The sequence below is a fragment of the Cataglyphis hispanica genome, chromosome 20 (genome assembly GCF_021464435.1).
Source record: "Cataglyphis hispanica isolate Lineage 1 chromosome 20, ULB_Chis1_1.0, whole genome shotgun sequence".
Lineage (NCBI taxonomy): Eukaryota > Metazoa > Arthropoda > Insecta > Hymenoptera > Formicidae > Cataglyphis > Cataglyphis hispanica.
This window is the reverse complement of record NC_065973.1, coordinates 4,988,008-5,003,472: the sequence shown is the minus strand read 5'-3', so window position 1 is coordinate 5,003,472 and position 15,465 is coordinate 4,988,008. Positions and strand designations below refer to the sequence as shown.

The window sequence follows — 15,465 nt, the reverse complement described above, 5'->3', positions numbered from 1 at the left end:
ATTTAATACAATGTAAATTATAATTAAATAACTAAATTTAACTAAACAATTAAATTTAAATAAGTTAATAGTTGCAAAATGTAAAATTTTATTTATATAGAAATTATTAGACTCTACAAATTATTTTCATTCTTTCGGACATTTATCTGTCTAATTTCTAAACAATCAGTTCAATACATAAATTATCTGTGTTGGGATTGTACCTGAAATGAAATTGATAGAAATAATAATAACTACGTAACATGATTACATAAATATATTCAATAAATCTATTATAAATACTTATATACAAAAATGAGAATAATATAAAAAACATTGTTAATTAAAAAATGATAATAATTCAATATATGACAGAATGCTTATTAATATCTTTCTATGAAAATTAGTTTATGCAATACTTAATATCTATAATCATACATGATACAAAAGTTAATTATTCTAGTTTTTGCAATGCCGTAAATTGTTTAGTTAACTAGTTGTTTTATCAAAATGTTGAATTTACTAAGGCACAATATAATTCCGTGCCGACTAGCATAATATTGTCATTACATGTAACTACTATCTCAAAGAACTATAGGATCTACCGCAGATAATAACGGCACATTGATGCGTGTCAAGGATTTAGTTGATGGTTTGTTGGCAATAAGATCCGTTCTCATCGTGTTAAACCAACGAAAGAAAAAGGAAGAAAGAAAGACTAAAAATGTTTTATGGAATTTTAGCTTAATTACATATTTGAAAGAAAGAATTACACATTGAGAGATTCTAAATTAATTAAATAATATAACGGTCAATATGTATTAAAAAACAAGCAAAACAGTTTATCGCAAAGTAAGAGTTTATTTAAAAAAATTATATAATATGAAATGAAATTTTTTATTACATATGACGCTAACAGTAAAAATAAATTAAATAAATATAAAAGATAACATTATAACATATATGTATATGTATGTGTATATGTATAAATCATTGTAATATCTAAATAATACAATTATATACATATATAAATCTGCTAATAATTTAAATAGTCGTATTTTGTAATAGTATTTTAAGATTAAATTATTAAATTATTATTTGCTAGACGACTGTTTTCACGAGGCAACACAAGAAGATTATTTTAAAACTATATAGGGCGTCTCAGAAGAAAAGGCCAATATTCTATAGGAGGTGATGATATCGGTTATTTTAAGCAAAAATGTTCATATAAAAGAATGTCTTATTTCAGACGATTTCTGAGATAAAGCTGCTCAAATATACAAGTGTAATGAATTGATAAAAAAGAGATACTATGTACTATTTCTAGTTTATTGTTCACAAGCTATATTTTTTATTTATCATTTTTTATTTTTATTTTTTTTTTTTGAAATGGAGAATACTTATTTATATGAATATTTTTGCTTAAAATCACTGATACCATCATTTCTTTCTGACTGATACTATCAGAATATCGATTTTTTTTCTTAATATATATCCTGTATAAAGATATTTATTTTATTCCGTTTCTACGAATATAAAGTAAATATTTTGGTAAAAAATATTGGTAAATATTTTATATTTTAGCAATCTTGCGAAGCGATGCTATTGCATTTAGAAAGGATTAATCTACTGAAATATATGCGTTGTTTCTTTTCAGTTCGTTGGTGGTTTCTCCTGAAGTGTCAGTATTGCGCTTGGCATCATACCGTACGGATTAGTATTTCTTAAGAATCCGTTTCGCTCCTACAATATTCAATATTAATATCAAAAAGGTAAGCAATTTTTCTCTCGTTTTTCTAATTTTTTTTTTATTCAAAAATGTGTTATACTTTTGATGTAGTTTCTCTTTGCAAGTATATTTTTAATAAGTTTAATAAGTATATTTTAAATAAGTTTTTATCTCAAGAATTAGAGCCCGTTTAAGACAATTTATAATTTGCGACAAAAAATTCAAAATAAAAATCTATTTAGAATTTTTATATGTCCTAATATGTGTGTATCTTGTATAATGTATTTTATATATGTGTATAATTTACTCCTTCAAATGTTTTTTTTTTATATTATACATACATAAAATTTTATATAGATTGTCGTTATTTGAGATTTATATAAGTTTTATTAAAAAATGCGTATTTCAAAAAATTGCGATTTATTTTTGATATTCTTTGGTTAGGTAAAAGCACATTCTTAAATGATTTATTAGAAAAACAATAACGTTCATCTTCTTCCGCACGATCTGTTATAAGTTATGCAATTAAAACAACAATGGTCTTAGCTCTTAACATTGGTAACAACTAGCAATTATAGTATTTTTTGCGCGCACATAATCTGCAATGCAGATGAAGCAATATGATAGTATTCTCTAAAATAATGTGTTTATAAGTAAACAGTTAAAAACAGCAGAATAACAAAACAGAAAAAACAAAAATAATATCTCAATTAAATAGTAAGATTTTATATATTAATTAAATAATAAATTTTTAATAGCAAGTTTTAAAATATATATTTTCCATAATAAATTATCAAATATATCACAAATATCAAATTTTCTTAATAAAACATTATTCAATCGTAGTTAACAAATGTTTTAAATTTTAATGAGAGGAAATTTTTGATGTTGATGTATGGTATATTATAAGATAGAATGCATTGCGAAACCGTTATGTAAAAGTCATGACATTCATATTAACACAGTACTTGCTATCGTATGTGCCATGGTTATTTTATATATTTCTAAAATGAGTAAAAGGGAAATCATAAAGTGTCACTCACATTATTTGTAAAAGTGTCATTTTATAATTAAATAAAAATTGTGTAACGCACAATATAGTTTCATGAAAAATTATTTTAAGAAATATCAAAATTTTTTTTGATATTATAGGCAAACAAAGAGAATGAGAATTGCACACGTGACATATGGAAGAAATATGCACAATACAAGCTGAATATTTTAGTTATATTAATCAATTTTGATCTAAATTCAGAAACGTACAAAATACGTCAAGATGACAATGCTCAAGAGTTTCTTCAGGAGGATAAGCAAAGATTTCCATCAAAAAGAGTTGATGCCATTGAAGTTAATATTTTTTGTGCAAGCATCCAGTAAGTAATTTAATAAGCAGTTTTTTTATTATAGATTATATTATAGATTTAATAACATGAATCTTTTTTATTTTGTTTTTGTTATAAATATATTATGTATAATAAAATAATAAAATTTTAAAAATAAATAAAGTTTAGATGGAATACTTTTAGAGTAACGAATTCTTATGATCCTTTTTAGCACTTTATGTATTGTATCCATATTTAACAATACACATGAGAGAATTGGGAATAAACGTAGAAGAAACTGCGATAATGAGTTCCATTATTCCTCTTGTAGCTGTAGTGATGCCGCCGCTTGCCGGTATGTTAGCTGATCGAATAGGAAATTTCAGAGTAAGTTAACTAATTTTTGCAATATATGTATACACATATACATCTACATATATGTAAACAGATTATTACAAATTGATGTAATTTGAATCTAGTGATGTGTTTTTATTGTCGTGCATTTACTTTTGCGCATTATTTTACTCTCTTTATTAACATATATATACATACAAAAAATATGAAATATTATACTAATAAGATCTTTGGCAATTTTGTTTCCTCATAAAGAAAGCTTTGTTTTTATGAAACTTTTTTTTAGTTTTTTTAAGTATTTTTTAATGTTTTTTAATGTATTCAGAATGTTCCAAAACATTAAAAAATTACATTTTTTTAATATTCCGTGTGTGTGCGTGTGTGTGCTTGTGTGTGTGTGTGTGTGTGTGTGTATGTATGTGTGCTATGTAAGGAGGGATTTCTCAACATTGGTAGTAGATTAGTCTGATGTCGGCATTTGCCAACATGATCTCTAAATTTTCAAGTTTTCTATGACGTTTATCTGAAAATAAAAAACAGCATGCAAATTAGAAATTTCCACATTGTTTCTTTATCATTTTATTTCGCTTACAAAGCTGTCTCTATGAGGAAGCCAAAAATTGAAAAACGCGATTGCTCTGCTCTTGTGAGCGAAATAAAATGGTGAAAAAGCAAAGTGCAAGTTTCTAATTTGCATGCTTTTTTTTGATAGATTTTGCTATCGGTTTTTTCCATATTTGGAGGATTTGCGGCGTTATTATTGCTACTTGTGCCAACCGGCAGGATGATGGTGAATTTTCCTGAGAATATAATCATGGAGCTCGGTTGTCAAGATAAAAGTGATTCACTATTATATACAATGAGCCAGACTTATCCGTGTGAGACGAAATTAGATTCGGACATCGCCATAAAAATAGAAAGTTGTGGGTAAGTTAAAAATTGCAATTAGACATTGTTATATAATTTTATAGAGAGAGATGTAATGTACTTAAAAAAAACAAGAAAGTAAAAATCATTTAACAATTATTTCTTTATTTTGTATCAAGCAAAATCTTTTTGTATCTCAATTTTGTATCTGTTTTGTTTTATAAATCTTCTATTATCAATATGTGATTAATTGCAAACTATAAAATAGCAAAGTAATTAATAATTTTGGTTTATCATTTTTTTTACACAGATACGATAACTTCTTCGAAAAGATAATACGTTTCTAATTCATCATACTATATTTTTAATTTTTAAGAAACATTAAGATATTTTAAAGATATAAAACATGACTCCGAGGTCTCTTTTAGATGTGCGAGTTGTCTAAGTTTAAATCACACCACAAACACAACATAAAAAGACAGTATTGTTGCAAATAGTAATTTTCTACCATCGCGATTAAATCTTGCAAAGTAATGTACATGTCTTCCTGTTTGTTTTTCTTTAACTTAATAACTTAATTTTGAGTAAATCAAATGTTGATCTCTTATAAATCTATATTCTCTTGCTAATGACATTTTAATAATAAAAAATTTATTCGAGAGAGTTATTTGCTAAATTAAAATGACATTTTAATTGGTTTTGTTCATGCCGTTTTTGCTTATTGTAAATGATGTCGTACAAACATTTAAATATTAATATATTTTTTGCACATAACACAGATTCACGTGTCACATGGAAACAGACAACGAAACAGATCAAAATTTGATTCTAAAATCGAGACTTTATACCGTCAGACGTTTTAATTTTCAGACTGGTGAAAATACTTTGTACAAATACATTCCTACGCAGAGTGATTTGTCAACGGTATGTTATGCATTCAACATATATTAACATAGATTAACACTAACATATATAACATATATTAACAAATAGATTTTCTTTGAGAAAATGTGATTACTTAATATCAAATAAGAGATGAGCAAATTAGATATGAATGCTGATCATAATAGAATCACGCCCGTGTGATATATATATTTAATTTTCTAATTATTTATATACAGAGCATTTATAGTGATGCGGGCATATTTTTTGGAAACAAAGTGAGATAACAAAAAATGTTTCAGATAAAAGTTGTAGGATTCCAAGATGAACATAATACCGTGACCTTAGATTATTCTTGGAATGCGATTTTGAAAGTCATTTTGAGGGCAATTTGGTTTTTTTATATGGAAGGGTACTTTTTCTTCTGGAAATAAAAAGAGCGTGCAATTTTGAGTCTAAAAGTACTAATATATTATCTTATTCTTAATCTTAATCTTAATCTTAATATATTTATATATTCATATATTTACATACATAGCATACCTTTAAAAAAACCTTATAAAGTAAAAAATACCAAGTACTAAATTAAAAAAATCTTAATTTGTACGCAAAAAATTACAAAACTTTTAATTTTTTCTCTAAAAAATAACTTTTAAAAGAATTTTTTCTCGAAAAATAATTTCTACTTAAAAAAAAAATATCAAAACTAAATATGAAATTAATAGTTAACCAGCCAAGTACATAGAAACTAGTTCAGTTGAAAATTTAGTTTGTAAAGAGTTGTAATTTGAAATAATTTGTTATAAATACAATCTTGCAATTATAGAAATATTATAGATTCTCTGAAGAAAATTAAAGTGCATTTTAATTCTATCAAAAAATTATATTATTAGATTCTCTCTCCCCCAAATAAATATTTTGTATATTAAATAGCACTATTATATTGCGGATTTTATTACAAATAAATAAATCATAAAAAACTACTTAATCCTTAGTGTAATAACGTTGATCACATTGATTACTAATTTCAAATTTAAAAGTGCCTTGTGTGAAACTGATTGACTTATTGTGAAATTAATCATAAACTTTATCAGATAAGCCCTAAACGAGAAGGATGAAGATTAAAGCGACGTACAAATACTTGGCATGCCCATGTCGCATTATATATCATATTAATATATTGATAATGATATAATAATAATGCATATTATGTTGATATATTGATATAATATATTGATAATAATAATCTTGCAAATTCTTATTTCACATTCGGGCACCCCAAGTATGTCGCTTTAATTTTCATCCTTTTCGTTTCGGGCTTATCTGATAAAGCTTATGATTAATTTCACAATAAGTCGATTAGTTTCGCTTCGCTTTCGTTCGTTTACACAGCACTTTTAAATTTGAAATTAATCAATGTAGTCAACGTTATTACACTAAGGATTAAGTAGTTTTTTATGATTTACTTATTTGTAATAAAATCCGCAATATAATGTTATTTAATATATTATATAAAATAATATATTATAATTAAATATAATTACATATATTAAAAATAATATATTATATATTATATAAAATATTTATTTGAGGAAAAGAGAATATAATAATGTAATTTCTTGACAGAAATAAAATGCATTTTAATTTTCTCCAGAGAATCTATAATATTTTTATAATTTAATTTTTTATAATTGCAAGGTTGTATTTATGACAAATTTTATTTCAAATTACAACTTTCTACAAACTAAACTTTCTACTGAACTAGTTTCTATGTACTTGGCTAGTTAACTATTGATTTCATATTTAGTTTTGATTTTTATTTTTTAAGTGAAAATTATTTTCCAAGAAAAAATTCTTTTAAAAGTTATTTTTTTAGAGAAAAAATTAAAAATTTTGTAATTTTTTGCGTACAAATTAGGATCTTTTTTATGTACTTAGTACTTTTTTACCTTTGTAAGGTTTTTTTAGAGGAATCTTACTGCTTTTTGTTATAACTATTTTTCATAAAAATTAATATTTTTTCTGCAAATAACTGTTTTTTATAAAAATTTATATTTTTTCTGCCAAATTTAAAAATTATTTTTTAAGGATAAATATTAAAATTTTTGTTAGTAATTTTTTTATTCAAGTTAGGATTTTTTTTATATACTATTTTTTTTATTTTTGTAAGGTTTTTTTGTTTTCTCTCCTATAGAAGCTTTGTTTCTGTGAAAAATTTGTTTTTTTCTAATTTTGATGCCAATGTGTTTAGAGTGTTCTAAAATGTCGAAAAAACATATTTTTACAAAATGTCGAGTATGTGTGTATGTATATTTGTATATGCACCAAAGGATATGATTCGATTATCTACTGTAAATTTTAAGATGAGCTAAAATTTTTTATATGAATAAAGTATCATTCAAGATTGGTTGGTATTGTATTTGGCTATGATTGATAAAGGGGTTTATTATTAAAAATTTTAAATTTTTTATAAAATTTTTTTTATAAAATTGTAAATTCTTCAAAAAAAAATTTTGTTATTCTAACTTCTGCAAAGTTTAGATATTTATCTAATTTTTTTTATATGAATAGAATATCATTAAAGGATGGTTAGTATTGAATTTGATGAGAATTAATAAAAGGGTTTATTTTTTATAAAATTTTAAATTTTTTAATAAATGTATGTGTTTAATAAATGCATGCTGTAACTTCCACAAATTTTGAGATATCAGGCTAAATATTTTCATACTAATAGACTAGCATTAGAGAATGTTGGTATTGATTTTAATGAGAATTGATGAAAGAATTTATTTTTTATAAAATTTTGACTTTTTCTAAAAAAACAAAAGATGTGGTTGCTCTAACTTCATCAAATTTTGAAATTTCGGGCTAAATATTTTTACATTAATAGATTAGCATTAAAGAATGCTTGATATTGATTTTAATGAAAATTGATGAAAGAGTTCATCTTTTTATAAAATTTTGACTTTTTCTAAAAAAAAAAAAATATAGTTGCTGTAACTTCATCAAATTTAAAAATATTGAGCTAAATATTTTTACATTAATAGAATGTCATTAAAGCATGGTTGGTATTGAATTTGATTAGAATTATTGAAACGGTTCATTTTTTATGAAATTTTGAATTTTTTAATAAATCTTTGTTTACGACCTAATTTCTGCAAATTTTTTAAATATTAGATTAAATTGTTTTACACGAATAGAATATCATTAAATTATGATGATTTGACGATTTGTAATTACGATTACTGATATTAAAAAAAAGGAAATAAATCTATGAGGAAGCCATGTGCAAGTTTTTAATTTGCCCAATTTTTACTTGTTTTTAGTTAGAATAATAATATATTAATAAATCACACGAAATTAATATTTGCTTCGATAAATAGCATTTGCTTATAAATTGTTAAGTATTAATTGTAGAGATTAAATTGTCAGACAAATTGTAGAGATATCTTTTAAAAACTTTTGCGATCGCGTGTAATAAGCCGGTCCCAGGTCTCACTCACATCACGAATATTCATGAGTGAAGGCATTCGCGAGTAATGTGGGATTCGCACTATTTCGTTACTCATGCTTGTGTTTACTCTTTTCTCGCTGGTTGTCGATAAACTATTGCGAATTAAATTGTATATGTAGTATGTATACAAATAACAGAGTACGAATAGTCTGGGAGATCTACATTCGGCATCGGCCAAAATCGCGCATAATTGCACTCGTTAATATTCGCGATGTGTGTGGGACCGACTATAAAGTATACATATTATGACGACACACATAACTACTTACTCTCACTGTATGAATGCTAACAAAGTGAGATTCCATATACAAAACAATAGCGCTATATATAAACAATAATCGCAGCAGACTTTATTTATACATTTAGCAGTATGTCAATGCAACGTAGTGGGATATACATATGTACATATACACTCTCTCTCTCTCTCTCTCTCTCTCTCTCTCTCTCTTCCGCTTTCTTTCTCTTGTTCTCTCTTTTTCATTTATTATACATTATAAAAGAGGGTACACATAAAGGTGCCTTTAAATGACAGCATCGAACATCGAGCATCGAGCGTCTGCGCTGCGCAAAAGATCATTGCGCAGGATTTCAAAAAGATAGATTTCAGCTTCTTGTTGCTTTTTGCGACTAATAACATGGTGAGTCGCACGAATAAGTTCGAGATTAAAAAGATTTTATTCTAATATACATTATTATACAATATTGAAAATTAATATTTATTAACATTATACATAAATAGATATTATTATTAAACGAATATATTGCAGAACGTCACTACCGATAGTGCATATTAGAATCTAAGCAAACATTAAGGGATTAATTTTCATAAATTTTTTTACATGTTTTTTCATAATACACACAATCTTACTTTATATATCTTTTCTCTATATTAAAATTACTTTGCAACATTGTTTATTATAGGTATCAAGCTTAAAATTTTAGTGTGGGGTCTGCATGTCAAGTGTAGATGGAAAAGAAATTTTAATCACGACCGTACTCGTGCGACTCACCATGTTATTAGTCGAAAAAAGAAGCTGAAATCTATCTTTTTGAAATCCTGCGCAATGATCTTCTGCGCAGCGCAGACGCTCGATGCTCGATGCTGCCATTTAAAGGCACCTTAAGAATACATAGGCACGCACATACATATTATCTCTCATAACTTCTTAAGAGCCAATTTCACCTTTGGTTAAGTTAACCGATGGTTAAAATCAGCATGGTGGCAACAGAAAATAGAGGTGAAGGAAAAGCTTTCTTATCATTTCAGTTGCCACTTTGCTGATTTTAACCGTCAGTTAACTTAACCGAGGTGAAATTGGCCCTAAGAAAGCATTTTTCGACCCATGTTTATAGGAAATTTTTTGTTCAGAATTAAATTTTCTATAAGATCTCAAAGTCTGGCTGAAACATTCAGAGCCACTCTGTATATATATGAATATTCAAGATGGCGACGAAATAGGTCAAGTTAAGGCCATTGCACGTTAAAAAATTTTAGTCGTAATCATAAGGCCGTAAGAAAATTGACCAATCACAATCAAACATTCTAAAACATAATAAGAATGTTTGAACTGTGATTGGTTGATTTACTTACGGCTTCACGATTACGACTAAAATTTTTTAACGTGCAATGGCCTTTATTCTATTTAGCAAACCTGGCCACATACGAAACATTTTTCGTGACCATTTCTAATTTAGGTAGATAACTCTCCTTACTCTTTCTTCATGGTTGAAAAAAATAATATCACAATTCTGGTATTTCGCTCAATACAATTATCATATCTTAGAATGAACTGCACTAATCTTATTCAAATTGGTCGCAATCGAAAGCTTACATCCACATTATATAATAAAAGTGCCGTTAGATTTTTTATTACGGTTTTAATTCATGAGATATTTTAATCGAAAGTTTATTAAGAGTAAAAACTCTAGATAAGCTACTTGGTAGCGTTGCGGCCCCTGTACATAGGTAAACCGTAGACACAGAAAAAATTTTTTTCATGTACTTGGTGTTTATTTTTTATGAACTTGTTATATAGTATATAATATACAAGGTCAAAGCAATGGTACTATATTATACCTCCCTTGGATCCCTACAACTTTTGTCTGAAACATTTTTAGATATTTCACTTCGTTTCCGAAAAATATGTCCACGTCACTATAAGTCCCACCCTGTATATATATATATATATATATATATATATATATATATATATATATATATATAGTATTATTTACCGTTTTAATAATAAATATTTAAAAAAGAATTTTATTACAATAAGAAAAATACCAAATTTACGAGTTGTTATTATTTATACAATATATATTATTTATAATAATATTATTTATACAATATAATTTTGTTACATTAAAATTACATTACATTAAGAAAAATACTAAATATTATTATAAATTATTATTACTGTTATTTGTAATTGTATACCAATAATAAACATTTGTAGAATTTTTTGAAATTTTCTTACTGTTTTAATTATACATGCTATGGTGTAAATTTATATATGACAGCTTTTAAAATGTGCATCAGTGCATACTTGTGCATCCAAACTTTAATTTTTTAAATATACTATTTCGCAATAAAATATATGTAGTGAACTTTTACATTAGTGTACATCATCAATGATCTTGACATATAATATTAAGATTACGATTTTGAATATATTCTTCAAAAGAATCATTGTTAACATTTTTTTAATAAATAATAAATGATGGAGTCATTTAAAAATTAATCAAAATCGTAATCTTTATAATGTATTCAAGTCACTGGAAGAAGGAGAACAAAGGGATATTAATGAAAAAGTTTATTCAAAATATCTATTCAAAATAATATTATGATATATTATTTAGATTATATATTGTACATATATCTTAAAATTTACAGAATGCTAATCAGCAGGAAGATATAAAAGAGCATCGACAATTAAGAAATAATGAATTTTTTAAGACTACCATTCGACGGATTTCGAAAACTCATTATTTTTTCCCAACTGATCAGCTACTTTCATTTTCATGTATCCCGAAATGCATTCAACATTTTGATAACTTTACCGAAACATTGCATGAAACATGCAAAAATCATACGTTGTGCGCTTTTGATTATTTAATCAAACCAAAGGTATAAAAAAAAGATATATATAATAATTATATCTAAACATCAAAGATAGATAATAATATAAGAATTGTTTTTATTTTTGTATATTTTATATATTATAATTTTTTTAAGTTCTTAAATAAAATAAATATTAAGAATATTAAATACTTAATCTTTTTAAAAGAACATAAATGTTAAAATCGAGCAATTTTAGAATAATATCAACCAAACGATAAATTATCATTTGTATAAATCAAAAATGAAAAATTTAAAATTGGATGAAGAAGATTTACAACAAGAACGGCAAAGATACTTGGCAGAGGAAATATCTTGGGCAGGAGATTTTCAAAAGGTTACTTGTGATAATTCAGATTATATAAATGATGTCACGATAGATGTGCAGCTTTATGATCACGATGCAAATCTAAAAATAACTAAGCAAGTTCTGAGCATGAATAAATGCAACAAGAAATGCATAGTTATTGTACCTCGCAAAGCAATATGCTCTAACATGAATACAGAAATTGAATATAATATAAGTTTGACGTTCTGGCTTTATCTCATCATTAGAGTATTCATAGGTTAGTAGAAATTTCAACGTTTTGACTTTTTTAAATAATTGTAATAAAATGTCTTTAATTATTATAGACACCATAATATTATAATTTAAATGTAATTTGTATATATGTAATTGTAAATATAAACTCTTTGTAATTGTAATTGTAAATATAAACTCTTTATAATATTAATAAGGAATTAGGATATAATTTCTTTTTCTTTCAGGTATTATTGGTGGTACAACGTTTGCTATGTTTGAAGGTGCTGTTATAGCAATATTACGAGAGCAGAAGGCAGATTATGGTCTTCAAAGAATTTATGGTAGTATAGGAGGCATGATTTCCTCACCTTTATCAGGTCTTCTCATAGATTATGCCAGCAGAGATAAAGGATATACTGATTTTAGGTAAGTAAAATTGATTATAATATACGTAATGGCTAATACAATTGGGAAGAAAGTGATTCTACATGCAAAAAATCGAAAAAAGAAATATTGAGAATTTTCTCTAAAATTTTCTCATATACAAAGCTTTGTTTTCAAAATACTCTACCTACATAACATATTGGGTCACTGTAGAGAGTAACACCTACTAAGTAGCATAATTATTTTTTACCAAAAAATGAGTCGAAAAATTCTGAATCATTTTTTTCTATAAACTTAATACAAGAAGTAATTATTGAGTAAAGTCAAGCCAATTAGCGCCGATCTTTAGGCGAGCGCGGCTCACTGACAACTGATTTACGACGCTCAGTTAAAGGTTGGCGCTGATTGACCTATATCATTCCTCTTTTAGCCAATAATTACTTCTTTATATTATAGAAATGAGAATCAGAATTTTTCGGTCCCTAATACTCTCTGTATAAATACAGGATAATTTTTATTTCTTACAATTTATAATAAATTTTATTGAGTTACTAAGACAAAAATTTTATAAATTTTTTAGGCCAGCATTCTATTTATATGCTGCATTGAAACTTGTATCAGGTGTTCTTATGTTGCTGATTAATTTAGAATTTAAAGCACCTGCTAGGAATGTTGTACGAGATGTCTTCATTGTTCTGAGAAACATTGAAACTGCTGCACTTTTTTTTGCTTGCTTTGTTCTTGGTAAATTATCAAATTATAATATTTAATATAATTTGAATTTCTTTTTTTATTAGAATGATCAACAAATAATTTAAATGAAAGTTGAGACGTAACAATATAAAATATTTTGATAGGTACTGCTTGGGGATATATCGAGTCATTCCTCTTCTGGTTGATACAAGACTTGGGAGGATCTAGCTCACTTATGGGTATCACTGTGACTGTCGGAGGTTTAGCTGGCATACCATTATTGGCGCTTTCGGGACCAATAATATCAAAGATTGGCCACGCAAATGTGCTTTTTATAGGATTTGTATTTTATGCTGTCAGACTTTGTGGTATTGACAATAATTCGAAATAATTAATAAAATAAGCATAGACACATATCTTTAGAAACATAATAAAATACTTTTCTTGTGTAGGTTATTCGTTAGTTTATGATCCTTGGCTGACTCTAATCTTCGAGGCATTGGAATCAGTTACGTCATCTCTTAGTTTCACTGCAGCCGTTACTTATGCGGCAAAATTATCGACTATAACTACCGACAGCTCGATACAAGGATTACTTGGCGGTGTTTATTATGGAGTTGGTATGTAGATCCATTCAATTATTGAATTTTTTTTGATAAATAATATAACAAAAACAATTTAATATAATAAAATTTTAATAAATATTGTTAAAATATTATATCTCACCTATCACTTTGAGAGATTTTCATTTATACAGGGTGTTTCTAAACAAATGCAAAAAATTTTAGGAGATTTTTTATCGAAAATTAAGGGTGGTCTTTTATATAAACATATATTCCTACATTCTTCCCTGAGGAGTCACATTTTTTCAAAGGAGGAGATAAAAATTAGGTATTTCTTTTAATTGTAATTTTGTGTTGTTTTTGTTCCATTTTTTCAACATTTATTATAATTTTATTTTGCTTGTTTTTTTTATTATAAAATTCGACTTTCTGTAACTCGAAATCTATGTCATTTAACACGGTGTTGTGCATAATAATGTATTTTAATTTTTTTCTTAAAAATTATTAATTTTATAAGAAAAATAAAAGAAATAAAAAAGTTCTTTTTACCAGTGGAAAATGTCCACCAAATTTTATTTTTCTAACTTATTCAAAATTTGAAAAAAAAATTTAATTTTTACCTCTTTTGGAAGAGTGTAACTCCTCAGGAAGGAATATAGGAGAATATGTTTATATAAAAGACTCTCCTTAATTTTTGACAAAAAATTATCTAAAATTTTTTGCACTTATTCAGAAACACTCTATATATTAAAGATCATAAAATTTTGAATTATGTACAGTTTAAATTACGTAACAGATAAATTAAATAATTGAGTTAGATATAATTTTTTTACAATATTTATTTATTGATTTTGATATTCATAGGCAAAGGTTCTGGAAGCTTGATCGGTGGTTATCTCATGAAAGCTTTTGGTACTAGACCGACCTATCAAATTTTTGCTGTGATAACTTTGGTAACTGGCATAATATATTTAATATTTAATATCACTTATCTGAAAAAGCAATCTCAGTTCGAAGGCAACGACATTGTAAAGAAAAAAAATATTGATGTACAAAATAATTTTGATAAGCATGCAAATGATATCAGGCTCGATGAAAAACCACAAGGACGAATAAAGGAGAACAAGAAAATGGAAAATAATGGTTTAGATAATGAAGGATTTTTAAAGGAAATACAAGATAATAATGTCCAACAAAACAAATGAACATAATTTGTAGATTATGAAATGTTTCTAAAGATTTTAGAAACACTAAAACCTAGTTAGTGAAATTGAATAAAATACAATTAAAAAACTTGAAAACAATTCAAATCTTTTTTAAATTTTATTTATGTAATAAGCTTTTCCGTATATTATGCTAAATAAATAAATAAGCAAATAAACAAAGCTATTAAGTAAAAGCTGAAAATGAAATATAAAAAATAATTATTTTATTAATTCAAACTTTAAAACAAGCAGACAAAAAAAATAGATTTATAAATCAAGCGTATTCCTAGCTTAACGGTGGTTAGAATTAAAAAATTGAATGTAATAAT

General features: G+C 25.8%; 1 protein-coding gene across 2 annotated transcripts; it reads left to right on the top strand.

Annotated features, from left to right (window-relative positions):
• Positions 1 to 1,090: 1,090 nt before the first annotated feature.
• LOC126857125 (uncharacterized) lies at positions 1,091 to 15,454 on the top strand. 2 transcript variants are annotated; one of them, XM_050606273.1, is made up of 13 exons: positions 1,091 to 1,170; positions 1,637 to 1,751; positions 2,964 to 3,081; positions 3,263 to 3,417; positions 4,097 to 4,311; positions 5,031 to 5,175; positions 11,544 to 11,777; positions 11,968 to 12,334; positions 12,537 to 12,717; positions 13,256 to 13,419; positions 13,533 to 13,736; positions 13,821 to 13,988; positions 14,796 to 15,454. In XM_050606273.1, exons 3-13 carry the CDS (start codon positions 2,985 to 2,987, stop codon positions 15,134 to 15,136), a joined length of 2,271 nt encoding a protein of 756 aa, XP_050462230.1. In that variant the 5' UTR covers positions 1,091 to 1,170; positions 1,637 to 1,751; positions 2,964 to 2,984; the 3' UTR covers positions 15,137 to 15,454. The 2 variants fall into 2 exon arrangements, with proteins under 2 accessions (XP_050462230.1, XP_050462231.1); XM_050606274.1 differs by having other exon boundaries at positions 2,861 to 3,081.
• The last annotated feature ends 11 nt before the right edge of the window (positions 15,455 to 15,465 follow it).

What these genes read in the sequence shown, in the direction of transcription:
- LOC126857125 (XM_050606273.1), top strand. Translation starts at nt 2,985, where the DNA reads ATGACAATGCTCAAGAGTTTCTTCAGGAGGATAAGCAAAGATTTCCAT. An exon ending in ATTTTTTGTGCAAGCATCCA is followed by an intron (nt 3,082 to 3,262) that starts GTAAGTAATTTA and finishes GATCCTTTTTAG; the next exon opens with CACTTTATGTATTGTATCCA. An exon ending in AAAGGATATACTGATTTTAG is followed by an intron (nt 12,718 to 13,255) that starts GTAAGTAAAATT and finishes TAAATTTTTTAG; the next exon opens with GCCAGCATTCTATTTATATG.